We start from the raw sequence: 12,609 nt of genomic DNA, 5'->3' as shown, positions 1-12,609 counted from the left end.
GGTCTCTTTATTTCGTCTTTGTGCACCCGCGGGTGTACATTCCTCCCATCCTCATTAGTTGAATTTAAACGGAAATTTCTACCATTTAGGAATTTTTTTATTTTCATAATTTCAATTACAAGAATTAAAAAACACAAGTTTTGAAACTTTCAAAACTATATTTTCTTTCTCTTTCTCTTTTACTTCTTCTATCTTCTTCTTCTGTGTTTTTGTTTGTTTCCCTATCTCCATGATCTTTCTTCCCTGATCATCATTTCTTATATCACTTTTTGTCAAGTAAAGAAAACAACTTGATGTACTAAAATGTAATCAGTAATCACCATTACAAAAAGACGAAAACCATGCTGAAAATTTGAAAAGATTAACGATACACCCATTTGAGCATTCAAAAACCTTGTCCCTATCATCACTCAATGTAACTCATGTCTCTAGAAACCCATAAATCTTCAACATTTAATGGAAAAGAGACTAACCCAAGATGGAAATAGCTTATATTAACAAAAACTAATGATCCTAGTAACCCTCTGTGGAAGCAAGAAAACAAAAACAGGAAAAAACTAGAGGAACAAAATAAGGAGAGTTAGATTTAATGATGAAGAAGAGTGAAAAGAGAACCGTATTGACCAAAAATTAATCAATGCTAGATTTGTTGGATATCCGATTGATTCGGTGGATGATACCGTAAATCACCTTTAATTAATGGGAAATTTTATAATAATTATTAATGTATCAATCAGTTTTTCCTGAAAATTTTGTAAGATTTTGTGTTCGAATTAATTCGGAGAGCATGTGAGGAGAGGAGAGGGACGATGAAGACCACATAAAGATGAGTGAGAGAAATGATACAGTATTACGAGAGCGAAGAAGGAATAAATAAAAACTGTGAAGATAAATATATGTTCTGCTAATTAAGGCTCCTAATAAACAAGGGAGGAACGTGCACCCCGGTTAAGACGAGGTGCACAAAGTCGGACTCCTGGAATTGTCCTTTAGATTCTGTAATTTACGAATACCACCGGAAAATAAAAGATTTATTGGTCTGTCACAATATAAGGATATTAGACGGCACATGAACAAAATTAATCGTAACATCACAACAAGGCGATTAACAAATTGATTACTTGTGCACAACAAGATTAAACATGGATTTAATAAGCCATAGAACAGTACAGTTGCTTTTCATTTATACCACTTTCATAACACCCCTGATAACTTAATTACGCCACAATCAACTTAAAATTCAGGAAAATTATGCATTCAGCATAAATACATTTAGTTAGTTTATGTTTGTAAAATACAAGAGTGTCCCGCACGTGCTTGGATCAATGGTATTATTAGGTTTCTCTAGAGTCCGTACTATAACTCTCTCATCTTTATTTCTCTTCTACTCTGCATTTTTCTCTCAAAATTGCTTCTGTTTCTTCGCCTTGACCACCATGAAATCTCCTCACCATCACCACAGATGTAAAACAAACACAGGTGTTTAACAAATAAAAACAAATCAGGTCGTAAGGGTTGAGGGTTAATTTATTAATTTATATTGAAGACCCAAAAAATTCTTCTAGGCTCTATATATATATATACGCAGAGATTTCCTAAAATTATAGATCTTTTCATGGGTTCACAAAATTACTAACACATTTTTTTGTTGGATTTCGTATTTTCTATTTGATTCTCATCGAAGTTTGATTAAAGTTTTCTGTGAGATCCAACAATGTGAAAGAAACAAAATCTATTATCATCTCTATCAATATATAATTAATTACTAATATGTCCTCCGATTTGTTTTTGCAAATCACAAATGTTAGGTTTGATTAGGGGCAAAATAAGAATTTGACGTACAAACCATTTTTGCCCTATATTATTGCCATTTTGCCCTTGAATTATATTTCGATTTTCTATCTTATTGTAAAGATAAAGGTAAAATTGAGGAACAATTTGCAGCTTCTCTTTACTACAGATAAAGGGAGTTGGCTTTATATAATAGAATAAACTTGAAAGACATGCAACTAAGCAATTTGGAACATTTGTGTGTGTGTTTAATTTGTGTTAGCACTGTAAAACTCTATCAGATAACGTATTGGTAATTTTATCGATATCCGACAAACTTAACTAAACAGTATAGGCTAGGATTTTGAAAATCGCATCGGAAAATATCAGTTATCGGAATTCTGGTAGAAGTTATTGGAACAATATCGGCTGAGTCAGTCACCATTTCGATAAGTACTGTTGACAACCCTACCAGGTGTTTATGGATGTCGGATAATATGACCTTTTTATTTTTAGCTGTTGAACATGTTGTTGTTATCATCGAAAATCGAGACGACGTGCCTCGTCTGAACTTACAACTGATGGATTTGGGAACTTAACTAAATATCCATGCTAATGAGAGTGGTTCTGGCATTGTGTTGTATAACACTTCAGGTGCACGAGTTGGTTTCAAAGGATCCTATGCAGCTGGCTTAATTGATGCAGAAGCTGGAGAGTGCAGAACTGTTCTTGAGGGGCTGAGATGGGCTAAGGCAATGGATCTGGATAGCATTCATTTAGTAGCGGATGCAGAGACAATAGTTAATTCAATCAATAAAGAAGTTCTGGCTGGGAGATGGGAGAATAGGATAACCATCCAAGAAATTAAGTTTTTACTTAAAACTTTTAATTTTTTTAAAGCGTCGCATGTTAAGAGGGATTTAAACTCTTTAGCAGATTCTATTTCGAAAGTAGTTAGGAAAGATAAGCTTACTATTGAAGAATTTAGTCATGATGTTGCACATCTTGAAACCTTGTTATCCATGTTTTTAATTTCTGGTATTTCTTAATAAAATCATTAATTTTTTATCAAAAAAAACAAACAAACTAAATATCCATGCATCCAGGCCCGGACATGTGTCATAGTCTAAAAATGAAAATTGGCCCCCGTTAGAACCAAGGCTCAGAAAGAGATAAAAATTAGGGTTCCTTCTCCTAATTTACTGTAAATGTGGGTCTTTGTGAGGGCTAATTTAGTCTTTTAGGTTGTCTTAGATTCCTCCTCTCGGTATATCTCTGGAGTCTGGAGTGTAGACTCTGGGTTTAATCAACTCATTCATGCTTCAAAAAAAATAAATCAACTTATTCATTCTTTCTCTCTCTCTTCTACTTGACACTCTCTGATTGAAACACCCTCAAATTCTAAACCCTAGCTAAATAAGCTAATTAAGTCGGTGTAATCTCCATCCTTAACACTTTTCCGCTCGTTATTCTTCTTTTATCAGGCAAGTATGTAATCCCACTTCTCATGTTCGTGATTGCTGTATGTAATTTGTTTTAAACTTCAATTTTAGGGTTTTCAACATCATTCATTCACTGCTGGATTCTTGATTTATTATTTCTCATGTGTACAAACTTAATATGATAAGTATTATTCAGTAACAGTTGATTGTTTTTTTTTTTGTTTTGGTCTAGGTTTGAATTGGATACAAGTTCATTTGGAGTTTGTTTTTTTTCTTCTTTCTATAATGGCCAAAGCTGAATTAGCATTTACAAATAATGCTGCACACAAGCTACAACTTGCACTTCTTGAGGGTATACAAGATGAAAACAAGCTGTTTGCAGCTGGGTCTTTGATTTGTAAAAGGGATTATGAAGATGTGGTGACTGAAAGGTCGATTTCTAATCTATGTGGTTATCCTCTTTGTATTAATTCCTTGCCATTACAGCGGCCTAGGAAAGGACGGTATCGTATTTCTTTGAAAGACCATAAGGTTTATGACCTTCAAGAGACTTACATGTATTGTTCTTCTCAGTGTGTTGTTAATAGTTTAGCTTTTGGGGGTAGTTTGCAAGATGATAGATGCCCAGTGGTCAATTCGTCAAAGGTTGATGAGGTTCTCAAGTTATTTGAGGAGGGTTTGAGTTTGGAAGAAGAGGGTTTGGGGAAGAAGAAGAAGGGTGATTTGGGATTATCCGAGTTAAGGATTCAGGAAAAAATGGATGCCAAGGTTGGGGAAGGGGATTGGATCACTGGTCCATCAAATGCAATTGAAGGGTATGTTCCTAAACAGTCTTCTGCTATTAAACGGAGTTCGAAAACAATGTCAGGGGAATCAAAAGTAAAATTGAACAATTCAGACCTGAAAAGTCAGGTTGAAATTCCTGAAGTATCTTACTCTGCATCCAAATGTGGTTCAGATATAAATGTTACTGATTTAGAAGAAGAGCTGTGTGCTGGAATAGATGTCCTGTTACAGGAAACCACATTGAAATCCTCCTTGAAGTCTTCAGGTTCAAACAAATTGACCCACAGTGTTACATGGGCTGATGAAAAAGAAACTGATAATGGTAATGAGAGCCATGGAAATCTTTGTCATGTTCAAGAGATGGGTGACTCACAAGGTAGTGCTGAAAGCTCAGGTAGTCAGATTGGGGAGGATATGGACAGTTCTGTACGTTTAGCATCAGCGGAGGCATGTGCAAAGGCTTTGAAACAAGCAGCTGAAGTTGTGGCTTGTGGTGAATCTGATGCCAGTCATGCTGTATCTGAAGCTGGGATCATTATCTTGCCACAACACATGAATGGAGGAAACACCGAGATGGTTGAGAATGCCCTCGAACCAGAAACAGTGCCTCTAAAATGGCCCACAAAGCCTGGTGTTTTCAATTTTGAGGTGTTTGATTCTGAAAATTCATGGTTTGAACCGCCACCTGAGGGCTTTAGCTTAAGTTTACCGCCATTTGCCACGATGTACATGGCAGTTTTTGGATGGGTAACATCATCTTCTCTGGCTTATGTATATGGGCGCGAAGAAGATTCTCAAGAAGAGTTTTTATCTGTTAATGGGAGATCGTATCCTTACAAAATTGTCTTGAGTGATGGGCGCTCTTCTGAAATTAAGCAGACTCTGTCTGGTTGTCTTGCCCGAGCATTGCCAGGACTTGTTATGGATTTAAGGCTGCCGACTCCAGTATCTTTCCTGGAGCAAGGAATGTCCCGCTTGATAGAGACTATGTCGTTCGTCGATGCGCTTCCATCGTTCAGAATGAAACAGTGGCATGTGATTGTTCTTTTATTTATGGATGCTCTCTCGGTGTGTCAAATTCCAGGACTCTCATCACACATGACAGGCACGAGGATGTTAACACACAAGGTTCTGGATGGTGCCCAGATAAGCAGCGAAGAGTACGAGCTTTTGAAGGATCATATTATTCCACTTGGCAGGCTACCCCAATTCTCTACACAGAGTGGAGGTTGATACAATTAAATTGAGTTTTTTTTAGCACTTATGAGTTTTTTAAGGATACGATTCAGACATTCCAAAGAATCTTTTGATAGAAATTTTAAGATTCAGAAATGTATTTGTCAATGTTGCATCATGTGAGGTTTACTTGCCAGAAATGCATCCAAAGTTGCATAGAATTCTCTTCTTGGATGATGATATTGTTGTTCAGAGGGATTTAACTGGGCAGTGGGATATGGATATGGATGGTAAAGTGAATGATGCAGTAGAGACATGTTTTGGGTTGTTTCATCGTTATGCAGTGTAAGAATTTCTCTCATCCTTGGATTAAGGAGCCTTTTAGTCCAAAGGCTTGTGCATGGGCTTATGGGATGAATTTCTTTGACCTTGATGCTTGGAGGAAGGAGAAGTGTACTGAACAGTACCATTGCTGGGAGACTCTGGTAAGACTTTGTTCTCTGAACTTTCAAGCATTATAAGTTATAACTGCTTTTCATTCAAATTTTTTCTCTTACTTGGATCCTTCTCGTATAGGATATCATCAAACATTTGTTAGAATCAATGTAGGTGTCTAGGCAATATCCAATGTTTTGTTCCAGCCTTTCGGTGACCATATAAAAACATGAGAATCAGTTTGGATCAATTATTACCTCCATAAGTTTTAGAGATTCAGATGTATTAACCCAAGTAACCAACAAGTAACACTGTTCAACGTTGTGTGTCCCTAAGTCTAAATCACATGATGAGGTAGGACCTAGTAATAAATCTCTTGCTTAGTGTCATTAGACAAGATTTCAGGTTCCAACTGTGCAGACCGTATCTGGAAATGTAAACTATACCAAATAGAAAACAATCCTGACGACTTTCAAAAAAAAAAAAAAAAAAAATCATAGCGAAGCCGAAGCAGAATATGCCCCTGCATCAATTAGACTTTGAAGAACTTGCCGATATTTGTTAGGGATTTGTTTTTGTTACTGATAGGGCCAAAATTACTGCATTCATGACTTGCCTGCTGTCTTTTTGTCTTTTTACTGTGTTGGCTTGAGTGACACTTGAAACCAATACTAGCAACGTGGGTAATTAGTTTTTCACTGTCGAGAAAACTTGGAAGAGGTTTATGCTTGCATACTTGCATATGTTAACTAACCTTATTAGCATACAATGAAAGAAATAATTACTGATAAATGATTTGATTCTAAAGCATTCCACAAGCTTTTGAAATGATAAATTTGGAAACATGATTTACCAATATTTTATAATGGTATGTGGATATCTAGTGTTTAGTTTATTTAACCAATCATGCAAATTGCATTTCGCAGAGTGAAAATTGAACCTTGTGAAAATTGGGAACTTTACCTCCTGGCTTGATCACATGTTACTCCACAACAAAGCCGTTGGACAAATCTTGGCATGTTCTTGGGCTTGGTCATAATCCAAGCATAAGCATGGACGAGATTCGAAATGCTTCTGTTGTTGACTTCAACGGAAACATGAAACCATGGCTAGATATTGCAATCCCCCAGTTCCGGCCACTTTGGACAAAGTATGTCGACTGCGAAATGGAATTCGTCCAACAATGCAATTTTGGTGTATAGAGTTGGGGTAATTGTTTATAAGTTGAAGCCTCTATTTTGACAACCAGAAAGAGCCTTTCCCTTGTTTGTTTTTTAAGCACGGCATACTGCTTTTATGTAAGAACTTTAGGTAATTCTCTTCAAAATTTGATGAATATCAGCAGCAGATCAAATTTTAACAAATCTCATTTTTTTCTTTTGAAGCATATACATTAAGCTTGGATACGTTACACTTCTAGAGTCATTTTCTTGAATAATTTTGTTTTACACTTTATAGTCATTTTGTTGAGTAATTTTGTTCTACTGCACCTTTATATACATGGAAAACAGTAAAAAAAAAATCCTTAAATTTGAGAGGCTCCGAACAATAATTAAAATTATCCCATTCGTCATTGGATTTATATCCCACAGCTTTCCCCAGGCTTGTGATTAGAAGTTTAGAACCCATGACATGACTAGTACATCAAGCAATAATAAGCACACCCGTTCTACTGGAGCAGAAAGTGTAGAGTAGTTGGATCCAACAACCATCGAATGTAAAGCAATCCAAATGATGAATGGACAATTCATAGTATACAGACACATACAATTTATCTCCACCATTTCTGATATGCTGTTTACGGACAATTCATAGTGCATTACTGAGATTGGGTTGTTTCAGATTCTACAGCTGCAGTTCAGATGTTCAAGGTTCCATTCCATGGGCTTGAAAGAACAGGTGGGAGAAAATAAAGAATAGGTTGGAAAAAGAGAGAAGAATCACATCCCAAGTATAGGAATTATTTTTGGCAACCACCACCTGAGCACTTTTGGCAACCACCACCTGAGCGCATCAGTGGTCTTTAGAGCTCATGTTAAGATGATCCAAGTGTTCAGTTTTGCTAAACCTTATAGCATGAAAAGATTATCCGCACCGGCAAGGCTGTCCTCACCAAAATCAACACTCAAATCATCTTCGCCGCGGTGTTATTGGACACTGGTTAGCTGGTCTTCGCAGCATTACTCTACTCAAACATTAGCAGTCAATTGACATGTATGAAAAAGAAGATATCACAATGGAAATGTAAACCCTGAATGTTAAACTTAATAACTAGTAAGTATATTTTAGAATAATCATTCCAAACTCAAGAGAAAATGCAAGTCATATTCACAGGCTAAAAAAAAATATATTCCTCTCAGACAAAACCTAACATTTAAGTATGGGGAGTATTTTTGAGTTATAAAAAAGCAGAACACAACCCAAGTATATTCAATTAGCATCAAAAAAGGTATGCATTCTTTTCTTTTCTTTTTCTTTTGCCCTGTTCTTCGTAAAATTTCAGACATTGTAAGTACAGATTCTTCATACTTTCAAAACCTTGAATCAGCCGGGTTAACTGTGGAGATTTGGAGTCCAAGTAGCTTCCACCTTCTTTGAATAGTGCCCTACATTTCCTAATGATTGTGACTTTGGTGACACTGGACTGTTCGAAGCTGGAGACATAGTTCAAAAGATTGAAATTGAGAGTATGATATCCACCCACTGGTTATACGGAGTTATTTGCTGAATGTGTGTACATAGTTGGTTCAGGGGATGACCGTTGATTTGTGAAGATAGGTGGTTCTGTGGATGATCCTTGGCTTTTGAAGATAACTGGTTCAGTAGTCGAGCCTTGTCTTGTGAAGACAGCTGGTTCTATGGATGCCATCTCGTTTGTGAAGATTGTATGTTCAGTGGCTTTGTCACCCATATCTTTTGTTTTGTGGAGAAGAAAAGTTCCCGATAAAATTGTTACGAATCCACACAATTCAGTTACAATCTGTGATGCATTTTGTGTATCCCAATCCTGGATTACAAACATTAACAAAAGATTGTTACACAAGAAGAAATCCCGGATTAATCAGTTTGTAAATCAAGCCCAACTAGAATTAACTTCCTAATGACATAAGTTAGAAGCGAAAATTTGTGCAGAAATACCACAGAAAATATAACTTGCTAATTAGAAGGATCACCTTGAACATTATAATGCTGGCAATGATGGTGAACGTAGTGAACATAACATAATAGACTGGAGATATGACAGCAGTGTTGAATGTATCTAATGCCTGCAAACATAATCATAGCAATGGATTACATACATACTGTTGGGAAAATTTAACAGAATTCTGAATTTATTGCTCTATTTGCACAAGAACTTTTTGTTTACCGGAAATCAGAGTACGTGAACTGAAAGGTGTGTGCTTTACAGGGTGAACTGAGTTTACCTTGTTCAAATAATTCAACTGCAAGAGGCAGGACACAACAACCACCACAGTGAAAAACCATGTTTGGAAGTATACAAACTGATTCGATCCTGAAAATGTTAGCTTCAAAGCAATTCCCAGTGCTTTAACGCTCATAACCTGCACATAGATGAGCCAAAAGGGAACGCTGAAATACGAGAGCTGAGTGGATGGACAAATAGATAATAGGAAATTGAGCAAGATTCAAGCTTACCGTAATTGAACCCATTAGTGAGCAAATTCCAATGTACACCATAATATTCTTTTCACCATATTTTGGTACAAAAAGGAAAATGAGGACACAAACCACGATCACTACAATGCAAGCGTAAACAAGAAAACCTGTAACGACAACAAAGTCATATCAGTTTCATCTACTTAGCATAGAATAAGAATGGGAATTTGTCTTAAAAAAAAGGAATAAAAGCCACTATATAGTCTAAGTACCATGGCATTAAGAGCGAACGTATATCTAGAGATCCAATAATGATAATTCAGTAACATTGACTTAGGTCTAAGTCTAGATTTGTTCTATAAAGATATCTGAAGTCTCAGTAAATTCAGTCACCTGGCTCAGTAGCGAGGTGCCACACTTCCTTCACTGACTGCATCGCCTTTTCTTGTGGAGCATGGAGAACAATGCTGGTTGACCCCACCACACAAAGAACACATCCAAGCACACCAAAAATGTGGAGTTTCTCCTCCAAGATAAAATGAGCTAGTACTGCACTGCACGAAAGAAATTTTAAGGGGGGTCTTGACCAGAGAACGAGCACAATAAACAAATTTGGAGCTTAATTGTACTCCTCCTGTATCATACCTGACGATAATACTAAGAGCTCCCAAGGGAGTCACGAGAATTGCTGGAGCAAATGCATACGCGGCAAAATTAGCTATTTCACCAACAATCACTAGCAAAATAAAATAAAATGGAAGTTAGTGATATATAACGAAAGAGTTCAGTGAAAAGGAAACAATCAAATACATATTGTTCAGCATTTACACCATAAAAATTTGTAGTTCTTGTGGACTTGATTTGATTCGTTCATCCATATTTAATTATGAGTAAAATAACAAGGACAATATACACCGATACAGAATAGAATGCAACAACTCTTGAGTTGTTGGTGATGCTTTGTGCTTTCTTTAGAAGAATTCATGTACCATAGCATTCTCATTTTTCCTTCTGACACCTCGGTATAATTGTCAATCTATAAAATTCAATTAGACCCGAACAATGAAGTAACTCGGGGCATCCAAAGTACAAAATCAACAGCTCAAATAAACGACATTCAAGAAATTCAATTGGAAAGTACAACTCCTGCTAGTAGCATTGGCACGACTAAGGCATCAACTAGACTTCCAAATTACGAGAGTTTATATCATGTAATTCAATTTGACTTTCCGCAAACTATCAAAAACAAGCACAATGTACTAACTACAACACAATCAAGCATTCAAAACCTGAAAGAGAATCCATCAATAATGGATAGGTAGACTTACTGGTCACCATTCCAATCCACCACATAGGTTCTAATAAATACGAATGTCCCCCAGCACCTGAGAAAACCCGAAATTCGTTACATTTTTAACATGTTGCAGAAAAATGTTAGGGAGATCAAAATAAACCCTGGTTCCAACCTAAGACTAACACCCCAAAAGAACAAGGAATTGAAGGAAAAGACAAACCTGCTCTAACTCCATTAACCCCAGCTTTTTTTAATCCTTTTTTCTTCACTATAAAGCTGGAACCGATAAAAACACTCGACGATAACGCCAATACAAGGCCATGAACGTTATCCGATGAAATCCCCATTGTAAAAGAAGAGATTGATTCTATAATCTACAAACCAATTCCTACAATCAAAAAAATAAAATAGAAATCAATCTTTTCATAAACAAAACACATAATAGGTGATCAAATATGGATGTTGTGTTGATTCTGAAGGTGGGTTTTGATGAATGAATCCGAAGATTGATAAAAAAGGAAAAAGAACAGTTACCTTCTTTTTTATGCTGCTGCCCTGAGTACGAAAGTATCTACAAACCCATCACCCCCATTAGAAGATTGGTAATGGCGATGAAGATGATGGGTGCTTGATGATGAAGGTGGTGGTGGTGGTGGTGGTGATGTTGATGGTTTGTGATCATAACTTCATGGCAGCACCTCTGTAATTTGGGAAAAACAAGGGCTTTTTTTGTTTGGCTTAGGAGGAGAAAAAATTTTCACAGAGGAGGAGAGAGAGCCGGTATTTCCGTTACTTAGCGAATTGAGCTTAGAAGAGAGAGAATAAAATAAAATAAACACCACTCACTTTTTAAGATGTTCTTCCGGATCCCGCGTTGTTGGCTGCCTCATTTATCATTCTCCATTTTAACCTTCATCGTTATATCTATTTACAAGTATACATGGGCCAACACTGAAAACGGATCAAGAGTCCGAAAAGGGTAGTTTAGGAAACACGAGTGAAATGTTGATGTACGTTTTGGTGGCATTTGCGAAATAATTAAAAATACGTGAGGTCAGATAGCAGGAGGAGTCTGGGATTAAGGGCTCATTTATAATAACAAAACGGAGGTGTCGAAATTAAAATTCTTGGTTGTTATGAGCTGTTAAAGGGGATTCTGATATACTACTTCATGAAGTTTCCTTTTTATATTGCCTCGTACTACCAACTAGGCAAAAAGCCAAAAACATCAGGGTTTTTTTGTCTTACTAGGTGATGTGTGATTCTATCATTCATGAAGGCAAACAACGACAACACTTTCTAGTAAAAAGAGCAAAGAGCCTACGTTTGATGTTGCGGCATCAAATTTAATAAGGGAAGAATAAATTTAGAAGTATCCAGTCTAGTACTCTCTTGTCATCTACCTAGCCAGCCAGCCAGCTAGGTAACACTTTTTCATTTTGATTTCCTTTTGATGTTTTTAGGGAGAATAAGACTGTTGCCGAACTTTGGGTTGTTTCTATTTTGTTTTCTTTTATTTTTAACAATAGGGTTCAACGTATATGGTGATGCTGCGTGATACCGGTCACAATTACTCGTAAGTAACCAAAGTACCTAACTCTTTAAGGGGTTAGTTCTCTCTTTCTTCGCCAGAGTACTCACTATTTGCCCCTTGGACCAGGGGAGGAGCCAGCACGTTGTAAGGGTGTACAGTTATATCCCTATCCAGCTGGCTCCAAAGTCTATTGTATGTCAATTTAGAAATTTTTTTATGTGTACAAGGTTGTTTTTGTTTTTTTACACCCCTTAAAAAAAGAATTTGTACCCCATAGCAAAATTTTGCACCCCACCCTACAATTCTTGGCTCCGCCCCTTCCCTCGGTCGAGTTTTCGGTTTCTCCACCGAGGACGAGTAATAGCGAGTAACTCATATCAAAACGAGCTAACGTGTTGAACATGGGTGTATATCGGTAAATTATTCAACATTGAAATGCTTAAATTATGATTTCCATTATGTATAAATCATGTTACTGACAATATTATCTAATCAGAAATACTTTATGTAAATCTAGCCGAGTATTGGCGAGTTCCTCAACCGAATTCCCTGTT

At 36.6% G+C, this 12,609-nt stretch overlaps 2 protein-coding genes across 3 annotated transcripts; one reads left to right on the top strand and one right to left on the bottom strand.

Moving 5' to 3' along the window:
• Positions 1-3,084: 3,084 nt before the first annotated feature.
• Positions 3,085-6,993, top strand: LOC113296704 (putative RNA polymerase II subunit B1 CTD phosphatase RPAP2 homolog). 2 transcript variants are annotated; one of them, XM_026545022.1, is made up of 3 exons: positions 3,085-3,254; positions 3,445-5,659; positions 6,536-6,993. In XM_026545022.1, the coding sequence occupies exon 2, from the start codon at positions 3,498-3,500 to the stop codon at positions 5,229-5,231; it is 1,734 nt and encodes a 577-aa protein (XP_026400807.1). In that variant the 5' UTR covers positions 3,085-3,254; positions 3,445-3,497; the 3' UTR covers positions 5,232-5,659; positions 6,536-6,993. The 2 variants fall into 2 exon arrangements, with proteins under 2 accessions (XP_026400807.1, XP_026400808.1); XM_026545023.1 differs by having other exon boundaries at positions 3,085-3,258.
• A 921-nt stretch (positions 6,994-7,914) lies between these two features.
• LOC113296703 (probable magnesium transporter NIPA1) lies at positions 7,915-11,324 on the bottom strand. The gene is made up of 9 exons (XM_026545021.1): positions 11,056-11,324; positions 10,742-10,909; positions 10,556-10,612; positions 9,873-9,963; positions 9,621-9,781; positions 9,267-9,394; positions 9,035-9,172; positions 8,783-8,875; positions 7,915-8,616 (listed from the first exon to the last, which is right to left on the bottom strand). The coding sequence occupies exons 2-9, from the start codon at positions 10,866-10,868 to the stop codon at positions 8,317-8,319; spliced, it is 1,095 nt and encodes a 364-aa protein (XP_026400806.1). The 5' UTR covers positions 10,869-10,909; positions 11,056-11,324; the 3' UTR covers positions 7,915-8,316.
• Between the last annotated feature and the right edge of the window lie 1,285 nt (positions 11,325-12,609).

The sequence above is a fragment of the Papaver somniferum genome, chromosome 7, assembly GCF_003573695.1.
Source record: "Papaver somniferum cultivar HN1 chromosome 7, ASM357369v1, whole genome shotgun sequence".
NCBI classification, from domain to species: domain Eukaryota; kingdom Viridiplantae; phylum Streptophyta; class Magnoliopsida; order Ranunculales; family Papaveraceae; genus Papaver; species Papaver somniferum.
This window is presented reverse-complemented; position numbering and strand designations above follow the sequence as displayed.

Bases quoted from the DNA above. Each gene is read 5' to 3' on its own strand.
- LOC113296704 (XM_026545022.1), top strand. From the start codon at position 3,498: ATGGCCAAAGCTGAATTAGCATTTACAAATAATGCTGCACACAAGCTA.
- LOC113296703 (XM_026545021.1), bottom strand. From the start codon at position 10,868: ATGGGGATTTCATCGGATAACGTTCATGGCCTTGTATTGGCGTTATCG. The intron at 10,613-10,741 runs GTTTGTCTTTTC...GGGTTTTCTCAG, and splicing joins GGTTAATGGAGTTAGAGCAG to GTGCTGGGGGACATTCGTAT. The intron at 8,876-9,034 runs GTAAACTCAGTT...TTATGTTTGCAG, and splicing joins AGTTGAATTATTTGAACAAG to GCATTAGATACATTCAACAC.